The sequence below is a fragment of the Bactrocera dorsalis genome, chromosome 4, assembly GCF_023373825.1.
Source record: "Bactrocera dorsalis isolate Fly_Bdor chromosome 4, ASM2337382v1, whole genome shotgun sequence".
Lineage (NCBI taxonomy): Eukaryota > Metazoa > Arthropoda > Insecta > Diptera > Tephritidae > Bactrocera > Bactrocera dorsalis.
The window spans coordinates 12455683-12476383 of NC_064306.1; the positions used below are offsets into that span (position 1 = coordinate 12455683).

The 20701-nt window shown below is 39.8% G+C and overlaps 1 protein-coding gene across 1 annotated transcript; it reads right to left on the reverse strand.

Moving 5' to 3' along the window:
* Positions 1–13773: 13773 nt before the first annotated feature.
* On the reverse strand, positions 13774–14755 carry LOC125778232 (hepatitis A virus cellular receptor 1-like; the record flags this gene model as incomplete). Its single annotated transcript, XM_049454875.1, has 1 exon — positions 13774–14755. A coding segment is annotated over one exon (858 nt), but the record flags the coding sequence as incomplete, so codon positions are not given.
* Positions 14756–20701: the final 5946 nt, after the last annotated feature.

Genomic DNA, 20701 nt, shown 5'->3' on the forward strand with positions numbered 1-20701 from the left:
TTTTTTTAAAAAGATTATTTTAATAGTTTATTTCAAAGATGCCATAAAAATAATAAAACAATCCTTTTTTATTTTCATTAAATTAATTATTATTTCGAAATATGTGGCAACACTGTCAAAATATTTTTAGTTTTACTATGCATGATTAACCAGTTTTAATAGCTCATCTCATATTGCATATTTTTGCTTAAAAAATATTTTTAAATTTAATAAAGGTGGCAACCTTTTTAAAAATTATTATTTTCATAGTTTATTTCAAAAATGCAATTAAAATAATAAAACAAGTCTTCTTCATTTTCAGTAAACTAATTATTATTTCGAAATATGTGGCAACACTGTCAAAATATTTTTAGTTTTACTATACATGCTTAACCAGCTTTAATAACTCATCTCATATTGCATATTTCGTCTTAAAAATAATTTTTAATTTAATAAAGGTGGCAACCTTTTTAAAAATAGACTCAAAAAAACGTGCTTAAACATTGTATGTAACTGTGTTGTACAAATATGCTCTCTGTACATAACGGAAGTGCCTTTTTTGTATTGTTTTTATATATGTACAAGAAGTGTGGCAACCCTTTAAAAAAAATGAATACAATTGCACGCAAGCTCTAGTATGCGTACATGATATATATATGTACTTCTTAGAATTTAGCTGCATTAAAAATTTTGGGTCTCTCTGTCTGTGGTATATTTATAAAAAAAATATTAATGTCCGAATGGCAACCCTGTAAAATACGTATACATATATAATCCTTATTAAAATAAATTTGTTTTGAATAGTTTTATTGAATTCTTTTTTATTATTAAAGTTTTTTATAAATTTATTTTCGAACGATGTGGCAACCTTTCGAAAACATTTTCATTTTCAGAATAAATTTTAAATTAGTATATATCTATATATATGTGTATCTAGCATTTTTCATGTTAAAATTTAATATGTTTACTGCTTTAAAAGAGTGGCAACACTAACTATATTTTTAAAAAATTTATTAAAATTCGAATAGAAACCATATACTTGTAAAATATATTTTGATAAACGCTTTTAAAAAAACTATGTTTTGAGAATTGAACTCTTGTCATCTCCGCCAGCTGGAAAGAATTTAACAGCAAAAGCAAAAACGTCCGAATTGAACCCCACTATTTAAGGGGTAGACTACTGCATTCTCGAACTCTAAGCCGAACTCGAAACCTAAGCTAGACAGAAAACACTGAATACAGAGCTTCCAAAGTATTTCGAATCTGGAACTTCTGTAGAAGAGTTTATTGTGTATCATCACATGGGTATATCATTAAATTCAGTTATTTTCAAACTTTCAATGTTTATTAAAAAATATGCGCCATAGGACTATTCAAAAGTATTTTTTATCTGAACAATAATATTTTCCAATTTTTCTGGCAACTTGCGAACTTCAACTCAAAAGTACTGCGCCGGCTTTTCGGCTAAGAATGAATCAAGCCAATTTTTAATACTTGGTACTGATGTGAACCGTATTCCAGTAACGCTGTTCCTCTTCACCCTGAACAAATGTTAGTCATAAGGGGCAAGGCCTGGACTATATGGCGGATTTAACAAAACTTCCCAGCCGCTATTTTCCAAAAAGTTTCTCGACGGTCTTGCAATATGAGATGGGATGTTGTCATGGAGTAAAGTTATTTGTTCGTGTCTAATCGCAAAATCTGGACACTTTTCGATAAACGCTCGATTCAATATAACAAGCTATTTTCAGGAGCATTTTCCAATTATGGTTTGACCCAGTTTAAGAAGCTCGAAATACAGCGGATCCTTCTGATCCCACCAAATACAGAATATTACCTTAGCGGTATAGGTATACGGCTTTGGTCATGTTTTGTATGGTTTCAAAAATGATATTTTTCGTATAGGATTATCGTAATGAATCCATTTTTCAACACCAGTCAAAATCGGAAGAAAAAACGATAAATGTTCGTGACGAGAAAACCAAACTGGAGAGTCTGTGACTTCTTGGATACCAATTTATTGCTATCAGGTGTCTCATCTTGCTCAATGCATCTCTGCATTCCGCCGAATCCACTAATCCAATTTTCTGTAGATGTAATCTTAAGGGCTGAAACCCCTTCTGTGTATAGATTACTACAGATGAACTCCACTCCTGTTCGAACATATATATCCGTGTTCTCTGGCTTTCAGCGGAAGCATGTGTGATTGAGGCCTTGGGAGAATGGGATTGTTACGAAATAAATAACAATAGAATATATTTATCTGTTCTCCAGTTTCTACATAGTAAGCTTCGAAAATCAAAAGTTGTATAACCACTAAACTAATTTATTAACTGCAAATAAGTTTATTGTCTATACATTCCAAATTCCTATCTATTTCCAACTTATAATTACACTTTAACACAAATTCTTGAATTTACCTAACCTCGAAGTCAAAATCAGCTTTTAAGGGTGGAAAAATGTAATTACCCAAACTGTTTTTTTGAACTATCAAAGGAATTTTGTGGTTATTGTTTTGTCGAACGCCCCAGGAAATCCTTAAGTAAATCTGCAATTATTTGGCTTGGCTTCAGAGCAGCAACAACTGTAGACACCTCAACAGCCGCTCAGGCGCATAATAATACCTTCCTACTTGCAGTGGGACACACAAGCACGAAATGTAATCTTACTTTTACACTCCTGCGCTCCCGGTGAGTGAGTCAACTGGCAAATAATATCCTCTTCTGTGCAACCGAGTTGCCAATGAGCTGTTTTGGCTTTTTGTGCCGCCTTTAATTAGCTGAACCCAACGAAGCGTCTAAACTCGTCGAACAAGCAGCAGTCGAACAGCTGCGCAACAACACTTACCGCCGCTTGGACGGGCAAGCGCTTTGAAAAAGTCGGTGATTTTTCATTAATTGCTACAAAGTATTTTCCACGCAGAAATGCCAACACGCTGTTTGAAGTGAAATCGGAAGTGCGGTGGAGAGCGACAGTAATGAGTTGGTGTCACGTGACAAGCTACAAGCTTGTGTGCAACAACTTGACAGTTTTGTCAAACACTTCATGCGAAGCTTTGACGTTCTGCGCAACTTTGCTTTTCTTTTTGAAGCACAGAAGTGTGCGGTCGCTGTGTAAGAATGTTGTTCAATGAAGATAGGAATGCTAGAGGCGAAAGCAAGGTAGTGACAGTGGGAAACTCGAGCGACAGTTGGAATTCGTTTGCATGACAATTAGCGACCGCAGTGGAATGTTCCAAATTAAAGCTTGACATGCCGTGGCTGTCTAAATGTAAAGAAGTGAAAGGTGTTTGCAAAGCTGTTTCTTAAAATTTAATGTACTAATGGCTTTTCTACGTGGATGTACTAAGCGTATTAGTTAAGATTCGCGGGAAAGAAGAAAGGGATCAAGATAATTTCAAGCCACCTCGCTTATTTTCTGTCATGCTGTTGGTAAGGCTAATCAGCTGCGGAACCTGCACAACTCTCCAAATGGTAGTAAATCACTCAATCGCCTAGTAGAAAAGCTTTCTACAGACTCAGCTTTTTTAAGAATACTACAATATAATTTAGTTACAAATTTTACAAAAAACCCTATTTCCTCATATGTTTGCAGTCAAATTTGAAGCATAAGCGCTATGAGGACTATACAGACCAAACTCTGTCTATTAGAATTCAGAGTTGGTGAAGAAATGGTTTGAAACGTTTTTTCCTCCACGGACAGCTAATTGAAGAGAAAGATTTTGATGCATGGAGAATCCTGTTTGGACTTTAATTTTGTGGCCGCAATATATACTTTGAAAAAGTAAGAGGCTATAGAAATAGATTGCTTTCGGGAACTTCTACTACCGTCTAATCGGATATCGACATCATCCTCGTATAACAGAACGACTGTCTTTTATTCAATTTTCAAGCATTAAATTGGAGAAATCAATCGGCTTGATGGCTTGAAGAAGTCATTCCCAATTTTGACTGCGCTTCTAGTATTGTTTAAAGTAGAAGTTTGGTTAGGTTACCGAATTCAGGCATGGCTGCATAGATGCAGCTCCTTTTCGTGATATCGAAGGCAGCGTTAAAATCGATCAAGGGGTGATATTTATCGATTCTTTTCTCCCGGGTATTTTACAAATTTGGCGCATGGCGAATATATGGTTAAAGATGGATTTACCCACACTGATAAGGTCCAATCAGTACGTAGACAGTGATCGGATGTTAAGAACTTTATCCCACAATAATTGGTACAAGCTGGTTTTCCTTTTTAAAAGTTTTTAGAGCACACATAAGTACCAATCGTTGGACATACGAGGTTTGACAATTAAGTAATGAGACTGATTTTATTGCCGCGTTTGTGGTAAACTTGTGACCTTGAAAATCCCTTTTCTTTTCCGGCATCTCTCGCCGATAAATTTTGAGCCAGATTGGACGAAGCAGCTTCGGAAACGTAAGCTAAAATTGTAAGAGTGTAAGGTGATAGTTCTTAGTCGTGTCCAGGCTCAGAATGGTTGTCTCCGCGCGCCCCCCGCCAGAAAAAAGCTCACATGAGCAAGTCGAAGGTGAAAACGATGATTATTGCCTTTTTTGATAGCCGTGGAATAGTCCACAAAGAATTTGCTCCACCGGGGAAAACTGTGAATCAAGTCTACTATTGCCAAGTACTCGAAAGATTGCGAAAACGAGTCAACAGGGTGCGCCCAGACATCGCTCGTAACTGGATCCTTCATCACGACAACGCGCCGTGCCACACCGCCCTCAGCGTGTCCCAGTATTTGGCCTCTAAAGAGATCGCCGTGTTGCAACAGCCGCCTTGTTCGCCCGACATGTCACCCTGTGACTTTTTTTGTTTCCTAAAACAAAATCGGTGGTCAAAGGAACCCATTTTGAGTCGATTACGGACATCCAGGCGGCCGTGACGAGGGTACTCGCGGACATCCCAGTCGAAGCGTTCCAGAAATGTTACGAAGCACGGAAAACGCAGTGGAATCGCTGCAGCTGCCCAAGGGAAGTATTTTGAAGTGGATGGCGGAGTTGTGGAATAATTTTCAAATATACGGTTTTTATGGAATCAGTCTCATTACTTAATTGTCATACCTCATACATTCTTCTACCATATTCTGTAAAGACGCTGATGCATACATTTTACCAGTTCTTCGAACAGTTTCTTCTTTGAATAGCTCGGTCGTGCCTACCGCCGCTTTGCTACTTGTTAAGTGGCCAATCTCGTTGCGGACTTCACATCGTCGTGTATTGGAATGCCTCGCTCATAATCGCTTAATATATTAATTGAAGATCAGCTCTTTTCACTGGACATTCCACAATTTGCAGAATTTTGCATAGCTTAAACAGTTTTGATTCGTCTGAGTCAGACATTTAGTGGGTTTTTCTCAGAAATTTAATTCGGTCTTGGAAACTTACAGTTTTTGTGAACTATTTGCAATGGTCATTCAAAGCCACAAACGCAATAAAAGGAACACGATAAAGCTCTTGAAGTTCGAACTGCGACAATTTTTCTTGTCTGTGCCTGTACTCAATTGGAGCATACTTTCCTCTTTATTACTTGTTTTTCCTTATGTGTCCCCAACTATACTTGCTAAAATACAAAACCGCCGTTAATGAATATTTCAATGCATTTTTAATTCCGCTTTTCAATAAACTTGACATGTAATAGTCCTTTTACAACTCAAAAGCCACAAACGCGCTACCCAAAAGAAGTCCATGTAATGCAAAGAACTCGACAATAAGCTGACATGTGTCCACTACGTGCACGGCATGCAAAAATATAGGTCGGACGCAGAAAAATATACTAAGTGACAAGCAGCGAATGTCACTTCATTAGTACCAAACAGCGGCTTGGGTGGGTCGACGCATTCTAAAAATCAAATTCACTTAACGCAAGGGTGTCAAAGGCCTATACTACCAACATCCAAAATGTCACTCGATTAAGTCTTTTGTGAGCGTCTGTGAGTGAAATTTTCAATGAATTTAGTTGCAAGAAAATTTAAAAAAATATTTCCTCGAGCAACAACAAAGTCCAGAGATCAATAGACGCCAATGAAGTAGGCAAACCCAAAGACGCACACACCCACATCATTAGAGGGTATGTGTGTGCACCACTTGCCACTAATCCACGCCACTTCGTTCTAATTTTACTCCAGACCATTTCATTTCGGTATGCAAACAGTATTTTCTCTATTTCGTAGGCACTGAAGTGTAGCAACTTGAGATTTGTAAATTTCATTCGTCAAGATTTCATTGCGAAACGCTTGTCCACACCCTCCTCAGCCTCTGAGCATTAGCATTGAGTAATTTTCTATTTGTGTCCACAGCCATGCGTTAGTGACGCCTATTTCTTTCCACATGCTTTCGTATGCAAATTCTAAGTTGTTTCCCTTTTTTCAATTTATTTGTAGCGCAAATCTCAGGCCGTGGGGTAAGTCGCTAAGCCAGTTTATTGAAATTAAGTGGTGAATTGTGTGTTGTCAAAGAAATATTGCACTTATTTCGTGAGTTCATTTGTGGCCTATTCTTTTCCAAAAATTTATTGAGCCAAAATGGGCCATGATACTTTGATATTGTTCGCAAGAAAGTAGAGCGCGTTGCATCAACCACTTAAAATTTTGCTAAAAATACTATATGTGGCCCTAAATTTTAGTGAAAGGGACCAAAGATTTGATTTGAAGAGATATTTTATACTTTCAGATTTCCAAGAAGTCTTCTTCTTTTGCTCTTTTCTCTCTTCATTGTGTATAAAGACTCAGCGGGTCCAACTACCACGTCTTTTAAGGGTCCACTAAACACGCAAGTAAGCCGCTTCCTAGTTCCGCTAATTTACTCCCCAAATAAGCATTTGGTCAATCAATACGCTAAGTCTTTAGTCCTAAAACTAATGTAGAACGAGCTCCACTGCGCCTACAAAGACCAACTCTCAAATATACAATAATCCTCTGTTGTTGTTTGGGTTGATCGTTTTACTACAGTTCAAACCAGTTTTGCCAGCCAATGCTTTCACTTTCCTAGGTTTTCTTAAGTGCCTACAATTTATAGTTTCATCTCATGCCGAACACCCTCCTAACCGCATACTCCAATCACCAATACGTCCGCGTTATATCAGATGGTGACTTTAAGACTGAAGTAGAACAATTTTTCATCGGTTGATTTGGACTCCGAGTTGATTGGGTTTTCAGTGTGGCAAGAAAGATGAGGCTCATAAACGTCAAGATTTGTTCCGTCATTCTGCATCTTCAATACTCACATTCTTTTCGATGCTGGATTAATAAAATCTCAGGAACAACCGTGAACGACTAAAAAACTTTAGGTTCGCGGAAGCTGACGATGTGGCACTCATGGTCTAGGGAAAGTTTCTGAGTATACGTACGAGTTGACGAAAGTCTATCTCAGGGTGGTAACTAATCAGGCTGGTGAAAACATCCTTTCTATTAAACCAAATAAAACTGAGTTGGTTTTTTTTATTAAAAGATACAACATCCCGGAGGCATCACTGTCCCGAATGGAAAGCATGACTCTGCTGCCAGCAGAGTCTACAATATTTAGGTCTCACGCTTGATAGAAAGCTTCATATCGAGAAGAGAGCAAGAAAGGCATTAATTGTCCTTTAATGCTGCAGAAGAACCATTGGCAAATATCGCTCTACGGCACCATAATTGAAACCATTATATTCTATGCAAGGAAGCTCGAAAGCGTTCAACAAGCCGCACTCTTCAGCATGATTAGCAAATTTCCCACCGCTTAACGAATACCATATAGCCGAAAGATGTATGGTCGCGAAAGTTGTTGTCAAACACAGAGAAACTTTCTAAATGAATATGTGTTTGAATATTTGAAAAACCTCGCATGCTTAGATTTTATAACAGATCATCTAGGTAATGGCGATGACCAACAAAACTCTAGCGGCATTTTCTTTGTCTTTATAGCTGCGAATATATGTAGACGAGTACAGGTTCTTCGAGGAGAGTGACAGTGAGCTTCTTTACAGATGCATCAAAGATTGAGGGAAAGGTTGATGAAGGGATATATTGTTAGTAAATTTCCATCAACTTCAGTTTCTTGCTTGGGGTTGCTGCTGTTAAGGCAGTGGTATACTTGATGCTCTTCCAACCTACAACCTCCATCAGAGAAGTATCTATCGAATCTGATGTCAATATAATTGGCCTATCGACCTCCATACTGTAAGGTTGAGAATCTTGCTGGGTGCCAGTGGCAGAAGCTATATGAATAAAGCCAACGCAGAAACATCTCAACACTTTCTTATTAACTTCCAACTGTTCCGCCTTTGCGAGTTCAAAGTTTAAACGCTTGGGAGCTTACCTCTCTCGACGAACAAAAGCCAAACTCTATAAGTCGCTCATAATTTCCGTCCTGCTATATGTTGCAGAGGCTTGGATGATGTCAACAACTGATGAGTCGACGTTGAGAGTTTTCGAAATAAAAGTTCTGCGAAAGATTTATGGTCCTTTCCGCATTGGCCACGGCGAATATCGCATTCGATGGAATGGTGAACTGTACGAGATATACGACGACATTGACATAGTTCAGCGAATTAAAAGACAGCGGCTACGCTGGCTAGGTCATGTTGTCCGGATGGACGAAAACACTCCAGCTCTGAAAGTATTCGACGCAGTACCCGCCGGATGAAGCAGAGGAAGACCTCCACTCCGTTGGAAGGACCAAGTGGAGAAGGACCAGGATCCCGCTTGGAATATCCAATTGCCGCCGAGTAGCGAAAAGAAGAAACGACTGGCGTAAAGTTGATAACTCGACTATAATCGCGTAAGCGGTGTCTACGCCAGTAAAGAAGAAGATGAACTAATTTTAAGCTAAGATTGAACCATGAATGAATTCCGAGAGCAAGTCCCATATATTCAACAAGACGTGATGAGAAAAACAGATTCGTTTCTATTCATATTTTGATTTACTCGTGACGCGCTTATTTCTACGTACCATAACTTTTATATTCAATACAATTTAATACTGTTCACAATTAAATGTGAAAATAAATACTTATGCAGGTATTTTTAGCACAAGCCTTAATAGCCACTATTATGTATGAACTATCCATCTCCATTAACCTTAGAATTACCTCAACTATTAGTGTATACATATCTTCTTATATGTGTATGCGGTGATTCCCTACCATTTGCACTACATTCAAAGTACATTTGCGGTTTTTATGCTTAATCATCTTAAGAGTAAATAAAATATGAACCCAAGCCACGAAGATTGTAAGACATGTAATGGAGGGCACACATGCATGTACGAATACAACTACCGTTGAATATAACTGTACAAATGCATGCATAAAAGCAGCAGACATCTTTACCCCACCACTACTCACGTACTGCTGCAATTTATATGTCTAATATAGATGAACATATAATATATATGAAAGGCTCTCTAAGAAATGTGCAGTATGTTAGTTAAAATATATAAAGTAATGGTAATGGTAATGGTAATGGTATTGAAAAGGTAATGATGGTAATAAAAAAATATTAGTAAATGTAAAAATAATGTAAAACATAATAGTAATAGAAATATTAATAATAACGATATTGGTAATGGTAATGGTAGTGGTAATGGTATTGGTAATGCTAAGATTGTTGGTATTTGTAATCGCAATTCATGTAGGAAGAAAATAATTGTAATGGTAATAATGATATTGGTACTGGTATTCTTAAAGATAAAAATATTGGTAATTGTAATGATAACAGTGTTGGTATTTGTAATGGTAATAAAATAAAGGATAGTTATAGTAATGCTAATGATTGTCTGATTATACTATTATCAAGTAAGTATTATTATCAATAAAAATAGTACCGTTGATTTTTTGGAGAGCGCAAATGGTAATGATAATAGTAATGGTAGTGGTAATGCTATTATTTTATTAATAAAAATGTATTATTAATAATAAAAACAACGGTTATTTCTTGAAAAGCGCAAAGAGTAATGATAATAGTATTGGTAATGGTAATGCTAATGATTACTTGAATATTTTATTATTAAATAAGTATTATTAATAATAGAAGCAATGGCAGTTATTTTTTGAAGAGCGCATAGAGTAATCATAATAGTATTGGTAATGATAATGCTAATGATTACTTGACTATTTTATTATTAATCAATAAAAAGGATCGTTTATCTCTTAGAGTGCACAGAGAGTATTAATAGTAGTAATGGTGCATGTAATGGTAATGGTAATGCTAATTATTCTGTTATACAATATTAATTATCAATGAAAACAACATTTTTATTTCTTACAGGGCACAAAGTAACACTCTTGCAACAATTTGTACGCGAAAATTTGTTGCATGCCACACCCCATATATGGAAAAGCATTTACGCATGCCACACACGTCAACTTTTTTCATAAAATTGCATTACAACACATTATTTTGGTCACAAAAGGAAAATAACAAAAAAAAAGCAACCACGTACGACATTGAGACAATGGATGCAAGGCACAGGCGTAACGGTTTGTTGGTAAATAAAAATAAAATAAAAGCACCCACAAGTCCATTTCCCAAATGCGCATAAATTGTAACTCATAACGGTTAGATACAAGTGCTGCCAACTGCCGTTGCTGCTGGAGTATTTCACTGTTATTTAACGTATATTTCATTTTATAGTATATTCAGTTTACAGCTACATGCATGCATTGCACGAGTAGCGCGTTATGCGCGCCAGCGCCTAAAAGCGTGCTTTCACTTTCTTAAGCCTGCTGACTCTGTGGCGTTGGTTGATGGTTTCATTTAAAAATTCACTGCACGTACACTTTCGTTGCAAGGAATACAAATAGTACAACAAAAAAAAATAAAAATTGCTATAAAGCAGCGATAGCAGCTAAAAATAGAGCGTAGCAACAGCTGGCGCAAAAACATTGAAAACAACAACAATATTTGTGTCGCCTCTTCAGCGCTTCTCATAAAAATGTTGCTGGGCGATGTATTCGCTATCTTACATTGACTGCGCCAGTGCATAGAAAAAAAGTCATTGCGCCCTTAAGTATGCATTACTACCGTAGCTGTAAATCAGTTGCCATTTTGTACATAGTATTTCTGACTGAAGTTAAGTACTGAACTTATTTTAACAATACTCGAGCGTCAATTTTACTACTAACTTAATAGATATTACTAATATAAGCATGATTTAGGTATGAATATATTGAGTGTCTAAAACTAGGATAATATCGTACTACATTATTTCGAATAGAAGTTGTTAAGAGGTCTATTGAGAGACAGACAACCTCAATAGTAAATACCATAAGTAAAACAAATCTCTATAGAGAAAGTTAATTCATCTAAACTTTTCAAGACTGCCACAGTTATGCTTGGTTCGCTCGAACCTTAGCCCTAGTCGCTAGATTGTGAGACAGATTGCAGTAACGCAACTTTACCTCTAACTCCGCAGAGGTAGAGAGTTTCAATGGAAGCCAGACGCGAACGATTGGCAATAGGGAAATATTCGCTTTTGCCAAAGTCTCTAGTCTAGCTCCCTTCCACACACCCTACCCTAGGCACCGCTTCATTATACTTTTGGATAGACAGTCCGGACCCGCACTCTTATACCTAGAAGGTAGTCCAAGATGATAACCACGGATATAGTTACCACGACCCGCTTCTACTCCTCTTTGGGAATGGTCATATCTTCCTTACTACGATCAGACACCCTTAGCTAAGACAGTGAGCTTGTTTAGCGATCTCGCTGTACATTAGTGCTGCTCTCAAGCGAGGCTTCTTACCGAGGGACGATTGCCCTACATACGACCTCTGCCGCTTAACTATAAGTTGGGACTCAATTGAGCCTGCTATTCCACCGCCCTTAACGCTCCAGTCTGCCGGCTACCGTACTGAGCTACATATTGTTTTTGCTGTCATGTCTGACTTCTACATAATTGCTGCCGTCTCCTTCTTTGTACCGGGGCTTTTAACATTGCCTGTGGTCCACGAACCTTTAATGAACCTTCTTTTTATTTTCAATTTTCATAACTATTGTCTCACTCAGAGCTGTTGTCTAACTTTTGGGAGAGAGGCCGCCCTGTTAAGAGGCCACAGCAAAGTCTGAACCAAGCCTTTATGAGAAAATCCCGACCACCACAAAATTTAGTTCTCTCAACCTACGTATACCGAGACCTATCAAGGTGGTAAGTAGTTTCAGAATTAAACCTCCAGCCATTCCTTCAGAGTGTCACTCTTATACACTCAGGTGACATAATATCCAGGTTTCCATCCAAACAAGCTTCTATCCTTCAATCATAGTCCGAGTCAAATCCGAGGTGAAGTTCTTTTTCGAAGCCATTGTTATATTTTTTATGCATTCATATATGGATTTAATAATGCTCAAAGAAATTGGAAAATAATCATTCCAACCCAACTTTCTAAAATTATCAACAGTAAATAAAGATTTTCTAAACATTGCTATTCCCTTTGCGGTGTTCCAAAGCAGCTCATAACCAATTCATAAAAAAATGAATATATTTTCATCACATCTGAACTTTCGCCATCAAGGGGTTAGACTTGCTCAAAGATAAGAAAATTTATACTTAAACAAAAAACAAAACAAACAGCGCACCGGCCGAACACTCTGGTACAATTTATTTATACCTAATCCAATAAAAGCAACCCTGAAGTAACCTTACATATTTAAAATTCAACCCAACGCGCTGCAGACGGGGCAACAAATTAACGCAGAGGTAATTAAAGAAAAACTTAACAACAATAAAAAGCATATCAAATTTATATTAAAGAGGAGAATGAAAAAGAAGCACGGCAGAAGAGAGTGTACTTTAAGTCTGGGGAAACGTTGAGCGCTCTTGAGAGAAGACGGTGCGGGCAGTTAATCGGAAAAGTTTTCAGCTCCAGGCGACTGTCAAACGAAAAACCCAAAATGACATTGGAATACAAAACACGCGCTAACACAAAAAACTCTGACAAGCAGGTGGACAGGCAAACGTTGTTGAAGTTGTTAAGAGCAGCAGGCGGGTTGACAGGTGCTCCCGCGCTGTGTCGGGCTGTTATTATCACCCAGCTGAGTAATTGAACTACATAATTCAACGTGGTATATGAAATTTGGTAATGAGTACAATAAGCGTAAAAAAGAGCGTGCGTACTACAAGCAAATGAAAGTGAAGTCAACGACCGGTAAATTGCTTGGTGTAAATAAAAATATAATAAAAGTGAACGTAAAGCAAAATAAGAAATAGTTTATGAGTCCGCTATACATCATTTTGCCTTCACTCTGTATGAAATTTTGTGCTTTTTCGTTGCCCCATATTTGCGGAAATGGTGTTTACCAGCTGTAACTGATGACTGTTGGTGCAAGTAAATGAAAAAAATCGAATTCGCATTTAAAGTCTTGCAGGGGTGGGAGTAATTAAATAAATACAAGCAACAGAGAGCGTCTTGGTGGAGCTTTCAAATTTTCAAATTATATGAGATTTCGCATAAATGTGGATGGCGCCACGATTTTGAACCGATTCGTATGCAAATATTTGTGCTAACTGAGTTGGCACAGAACAACAAAAACCAACATACATAGTTGGAGAGAACACCTTGAGAGCAGGGCTTCCAATACGCTTCGAATACATATTCAACTGAAGTTTGATGCAATGCTTACTGCCAGCCGGTTCATGATTTTAGGTATTTGAATAAGCTATGGTCTATAAATCTGCAAAAGATATAGTACCTTGGAAAATGACAATCCACCGAAGAGCTCCTGTATTTAAAGCGGACTTGGTTTAATATTACTAACGACTTTACCAAACATGCTTTAAAAACTATTTATTCTTTGATTGCATCAACAAACAAGAGTTTTTATTGCTTACTGAACATATAGATTCGAGACCACTAATACTTCTTTGAAAACCAGTTTCTTTCTTCGGCCTCTTCGGTTACTTAAATAATTATACTCGTAAATTCTAGATGTAAGTGAGGTTACGTAGATCTTGGGGCAAACAAACTGAACTGTGGCAGCTGCAACGGTAAAATATTTGTTTGCGTGGGCATGAGGCTAGGCACAGATCCAATGGAAAGCGGCAACACTGCTTGTTGCGATAAAATGTTAGATTGAACGGGTATTATGCTCGACATAGAACCAAAGGAAAATGGTAGCACTGCTTGTTGCGGTAAAATATTTGGTTGTATGGGCATCATAATCGGTGCAGAAGCAAAAGAAAATGGTGCAGTTTGTTGTGCCGATGAAAGAATTGATTGCGCTGATATCATGCCTGCTTGAAGTCCACAATTCTGGCTTTGAGGAGCCACAGGAATAGGAAACAAATATGGGATGGGCTGGAAAGGCATATACGGCATACTTGGATAGTATGGAGAACAGTTTTGTTGAGTAGTTGGTGGATTAGGTAAGCAAAGTGGTGTGGTTGTCGGAAGGTTGCAACAATTACATGCTGGTGGTGGGCAAGTGGGAGAACTTGGAGCGGGGGTATCAGGCAAAGTTGGCGGCAATGTTGTAACAGTAATTGGAGACATCGTTGTCGGCTGCGTCGTAGTTAGTGTTGTTGGCAAATTGTCTATAATTATATTCGCTGGTACTATAGGTTGCGTTGTTGGTAGTGTCGTTGGAACTGTTGGTGGATCAGTTGTTGTAGACTGTGTTGTTGGTACAGTCGTTGGATCTGTTGGTGATACGGTCGTTGTTGTTACAGTTGTTGTGGGTTGTGTTGTTGGTACAGTCGTTGGATCCGTTGGTGAATCAGTCGTTGGTGCTAAAGTTGTTGTTGGCTGTGTTGTTGGTACAGTCGTTGGATCTGTTGGTGATCCAGTCGTTGGTGCTAAAGTTGTTGTGGGTTGTGGTGTTGGTACAGTCGTTGGCTCTGTTGGTGATCCAGTCGTTGGTGCTACAGTTATGGTAGGCTGTGTTGTTGGTACAGTCGTTGGATCTGTTGGTGAATCAGTCGTTGGTGCTAAAGTTGTTGTGGGCTGTGCTGTTGGTACAGTCGTTGGATTTGTTGGTGCTACAGTCGTTGGTGCTAAAGTTGTTGTGGGCTGTGTTGTTGGTTCAGTCGTTGGATCTGTTAGTGCTGAAGTTGTTGTGGGCTGTGTTGTTGGCACAGTCGTTGGATCCGTTGGTGCTACAGTTGTGGGAGGCTGTGTTGTTGGTACAGTCGTTGGATCTGTTGGTGCTACAGTCGTTGATGCTACAGTTGTTGTGGGCTGTGTTGTTGGTACAGTCGTTGGATCTGTTGGTGATCCAGTCGTTGGTGCTACAGTTGTTGTGGGCTGTGTTGTTGATACAGTCGTTGGATCTGTTGGTGATCCAGTCGTTGGTGCTACAGTTGTTGTGGGCTGTGTTGTTGGCACAGTCGTTGGATCCGTTGGTGCTACAGTTGTGGGAGGCTGTGTTGTTGGTACAGTCGTTGGATCTGTGGGTGCTAAAGTTGTTGTGGGCTGTGTTGTTGTTACAGTCGTTGGATCTGTGGGTGCTACAGTCGTTGGTGCTACAGTTGTTGTAGTCTGTGTTGTTGGCACAGTCGTTGGATCTGTGGGTGCTACAGTCGTTGTTGCTAAAGTTGTGGTAGGCTGTGTTGTTGGCACAGTCGTTGGATCTGTAGGTGCTACAGTCGTTGGTGCTACAGTTGTTGTGGGCTGTGTTGTTGATACAGTCGTTGGATCTGTTGGTGATCCAGTCGTTGGTGCTACAGTTGTGGTAGGCTGTGTTGTTGGCACAGTCGTTGGATCTGTGGGTGCTAAAGTTGTTGTGGGCTGTGTTGTTGGTACAGTCGTTGGATCTGTTGGTGATCCAGTCGTTGGTGCTAAAGTTGTTGTGGGCTGTGTTGTTGGTATCGTCGTTGGATCTGTAGGTGCTACAGTCGTTGGTGCTAAAGTTGTTGTGGGCTGTGTTGTTGGTACAGTCGTTGGATCTGTTGGTGCTACAGTTGTTGTGGGCTGTGTTGTTGGCACAGTCGTTGGATCTGTGGGTGCTACAGTCGTTGGTGCTAAAGTTGTTGTGGGTTGTGGTGTTGGATCTGTTGGTGCTACAGTTGTTGTGGGCTGTGTTGTTGGCACAGTCGTTGGATCTGTTGGTGCTACAGTCGTTGATTCTACAGTTGTTGTGGGCTGTGTTGTTGGTACAGTCGTTGGATCTGTTGGTGCTACAGTCGTTGGTGCTAAAGTTGTGGTAGGCTGTGTCGTTGGTGCCGTTGGTGCTACTGTCGTTGGATCTGTTGGTGTTCCAGTCGTTGGTGCTACAGTTGTTGCTGGCTGTGTTGTTGGTAGAGTCGTTGGATCTGTTGGTGATACAGTTGTTGTTGGCTGTGTTGTTGGCACAGTAGTTGGATCTGTTGGTGCTACAGTCGTTGATGGTTGTTGTGGGTTTGTTGGTTCAGTCGTTGGATCTGTGGGTGATCCAGTCGTTGGTGCTACAGTTGTTGTGGGCTGTGTTGTTGATACAGTCGTTGGATCTGTTGGTGATCCAGTCGTTGGTGCTACAGTTGTTGTGGGCTGTGTTGTTGATACAGTCGTTGGATCTGTTGGTGATCCAGTCGTTGGTGCTACAGTTGTTGTGGGCTGTGTTGTTGATACAGTCGTTGGATCTGTTGGTGATCCAGTCGTTGGTGCTAAAGTTGTTGTAGGCTGTGTTGTTGGTACAGTAGTTGGATCCGTTGGTGCTACTGTCGTTGGATCTGTTGGTGCTAAAGTTGTTGTGGGCTGTGTTGTTGAAGCTGTCGTTGGATCTGTTGGTGCTACAGTCGTTGGTGCTACAGTTGTTGTAGGCAGTGTTGTTGGCACAGTCGTTGGATCTGTTGGTGATCCAGTCGTTGGTGCTACAGTTGTTGTGGGCTGTGTTGTTGGCACAGTCGTTGGATCTGTTGGTGCTACAGTCGTTGGTGCTACAGTTGTTGTAGGCAGTGTTGTTGGCACAGTCGTTGGATCTGTTGGTGATCCAGTCGTTGGTGCTACAGTTGTTGTGGGCTGTGTTGTTGATACAGTCGTTGGATCTGTTGGTGATCCAGTCGTTGGTGCTACAGTTGTTGTGGGCTGTGTTGTTGATACAGTCGTTGGATCTGTTGGTGATCCAGTCGTTGGTGCTACAGTTGTTGTGGGCTGTGTTGTTGGTACAGTCGTTCGATCTGTTGGTGATACAGTCGTTGGTGCTACAGTTGTTGTGGGCTGTGTTGTTGGTTCAGTCGTTGGATCTGTTGGTGATCCAGTCGTTGGTGCTACAGTTGTTGTGGGCTGTGTTGTTGGCACAGTCGTTGGATCTGTGGGTGCTACAGTCGTTGGTGCTAAAGTTGTTGTGGGCTGTGTTGTTGGTACAGTCGTTGGATCTGTTGGTGCTACAGTCGTTGGTGCTAAAGTTGTTGTGGGCTGTGTTGTTGGTTCAGTCGTTGGATCCGTTGGTGCTACAGTCGTTGGATGTGTTGGTGCTAAAGTTGTTGTGGGCTGTGTTGTTGGAGCTGTCGTTGGATCTGTTGGTGATCCAGTCGTTGGATCTGTGGGTGCTACAGTCGTTGTTGTAGGCTGTGTTGTTGGTACAGTCGTTGGATCCGTTGGTGCTACTGTCGTTGGATCTGTTGGTGCTAAAGTTGTTGTGGGCTGTGTTGTTGGAGCTGTCGTTGGATCTGTGGGTGCTACAGTCGTTGATGCTACAGTTGTTGTGGGCTGTGTTGTTGGTACAGTCGTTGGATCCGTTGGTGAATCAGTCGTTGGTGCTAAAGTTGTTGTGGGCTGTGTTGTTGAAGCTGTCGTTGGATCTGTTGGTGCTATAGTCGTTGGTGCTACAGTTGTTGTAGGCAGTGTTGTTGGCACAGTCGTTGGATCTGTTGGTGCTACAGTCGTTGGTGCTAAAGTTGTTGTGGGCTGTGTTATTGGTACAGTCGTTGGATCTGTTGGTGCTACAGTCGTTCGTGCTAAAGTTGTTGTGGGCTGTGTTGTTGGAGCTGTCGTTGGATCTGTTGGTGATCCAGTCGTTGGTGCTAAGGTTGTGGTAGGCTGTGTTGTTGGCACAGTCGTTGGATCTGTTGGTGCTACAGTCGTTGGTGCTAAAGTTGTGGTAGGCTGTGTTGTTGGTGCAGTCGTTGGATCCGTTGGTGCTACAGTCGTTGTTGCTAAAGTTGTTGTTGGCTGTGTTGTTGGTACAGTCGTTGGATCCGTTGGTGCTACTGTCGTTGGATCTGTTGGTGCTAAAGTTGTTGTGGGCTGTGTTGTTGGAGCTGTCGTTGGATCTATTGGTGCTACAGTCGTTGGTGCTAAAGTTGTTGTAGGCTGTGTTGTTGGTACAGTAGTTGGATCCGTTGGTGCTACTGTCGTTGGATCTGTTGGTGCTAAAGTTGTTGTGGGCTGTGTTGTTGGAGCTGTCGTTGGATCTGTTGGTGATCCAGTCGTGGGTGCTACAGTTGTGGTAGGCTGTGTTGTTGGCACAGTCGTTGGATCTGTAGGTGCTACAGTCGTTGGTGCTAAAGTTGTTGTTGGCTGTGTTGTTGGAGCTGTCGTTGGATCTGTTGGTGCTACAGTCGTTGGCGCTAAAGTTGTTGTGGGTTGTGTTGGTGCTACTGTCGTTGGATCTGTTGTTGCTACAGTCGTCGTTGTTGTTGGATCTGTGATTCCTAAATCCGCATCCGGAGCCACCGAAGGTATAACGAATATCTGAACTTTATTTCCTTTAATACATAATTTGTGTTTGAGAAAATATAAAATTAGAATAATTATTTCTGGGTTGTTTAAGTTCTGTTTTTACTTACGTCCACTAGTAGCTCTTGCTCTGCGTATAGCATTTCCAGCTTGTGTCAATGACTGTAAAGAACTCCAGAAAGGACTGAGGTGCAAGAAACTTTTGTCGCTTCCGACATCTCCTGAAGAATTATAGATAGCGCTTGTGGTATTACCATAATAACTAACAAATTAGTGTATAACGTAATACGTACTGACATTTTTCCTGACACTGGTTTGCAGCATTCTGCTCAAGGGCCGATTAGGTTTGACATCAAATTCACTGGTAGCCAAATTTTTACTGCTGGTGACATGAGGTTCATAAAGCGCTGAAAAATTGTTTTTTGATTTATAAATTAATAATTTATGAAACTAAAATTGAGGAGTATATGATCTTCACGCTTACAAATCTGCTTTGTTCGGAATGGATGTGCTTCACTGGAATGTAAAAGGGCGAATGTTGCCACCAACAGTCTTGCAGTGGCGGATGCCATCACAGTTCTTACTTTTTAGAAGTGATATGTCTGAAAATATATGAAAACAGCTTGATATGAAAAGTATTTATGCTTGCTTGAAACACTAGATTTTAGAAACCTCAGGACTATCGTGTAAATAAGATAACTATCGTGCACTGAGTGGATAATTTTGTTCCTATACTGGTCCCAATACTGGACTTAGTTCATATACTTGTATTACTGGTTTTTCTGCTTCGATCCTTTGCTGTCACAAATGACGCCTTCAAACTTGGATCAAACTTGGAAGCGCTCTATATTTTAGCCTCTATTATTTAAACTAGCTCCACCAAATATTAACTGCCAGTGAGACGATTTAACCGTCTGTATTTATAGATGAGCGTACCCCTGCAAAGCTTTGAAATATGTGCGTACGTGCGACGTACGTGCTTATATTGTTACACATAACTGTGGAATAATAAAAGCCCGTGCGCTAAACTATTTTATTAAACAATTAACAAACAAATTACATGTGTTAAGTGGAGAAAACACATTTTTTGGTGAAACTCGAAATTTATAAAGAAACACTCATACTTATGAAGATACAAGTATGAAAAATTCTTGACGAGAACTTAATTGTTTATACTATTAATTTATTAATATATATATCCACCTTCCACTCCCCAAAATATTACAGTTCTAGGGTAGGTTCATTTTTCTGAAGGGTGATCCATTTCGAGGGTGCCTTCATTTTTAAAGGAAAAACACATAAATTTCATATTTAATGGGGTATATTTATTATCATTCGAAAGAAGATACTTTGGCATTTATTTTTTCAAGATTATCTCTTTCAGAAGTTGGACACGGGTGTGTCTCAGATGTTCCATCCATTGAGCCCAATTTTCCATGACTCGTTCGAGCATTTCGACTGGTAACTGACGAATGTTACATATGTGTTTTGCTTGAATCGAAGCGGGCTTGTCCGCTTAGACTTTAGATCCCCACAGTAAGAGCCTAACAGTGTGATATTATACGATCTTGGTGGCCAATCGATCGTCCCAAAATGGGAAATTATCTGCTCACTGTAAGAGTTTCTCAATAAATCCATAGATTGATGTGATGTGTGAGAAATGGCGCGGCCTTTTTGAAATCAAATGTCGGGAGATCACGAGCTGCACTTTCAGGCATCAAATATTCGGCTAGCATGACGCGATAGCGGTCGCCATTGACGGTTACGTTCTCACCGGTATCATTTTTGAAGAAATACGTCCCACAAACCACACCAAACCGTTTTTTTCTGGAAGAAATGGGAATTTTTGAATCTTTTCAGGTTGTTCTTTGATCCAATCCAGTAATTCTGTTTGTTTACATACACAATGAACCAGAAATGTGCCTCAGCGCTGGGAAAAAATATGTTCGAAGTCGTAGGATCTTCTTGGAACTATTCCAAAGCCAATAGATCAATCGCTTGGGAAGATCGAATGGATTCAGTTCTTGCACAAGCTGTATTTTGTAACCTTTCAATTTAAGATCTCGACGTAAAATACGTAGGATCTCCTTGGAATTGTTCAAAGCCCTTAGATCAATCGCTTGGGAAGTTCGAGGGGCTTCAGTTCTTTCA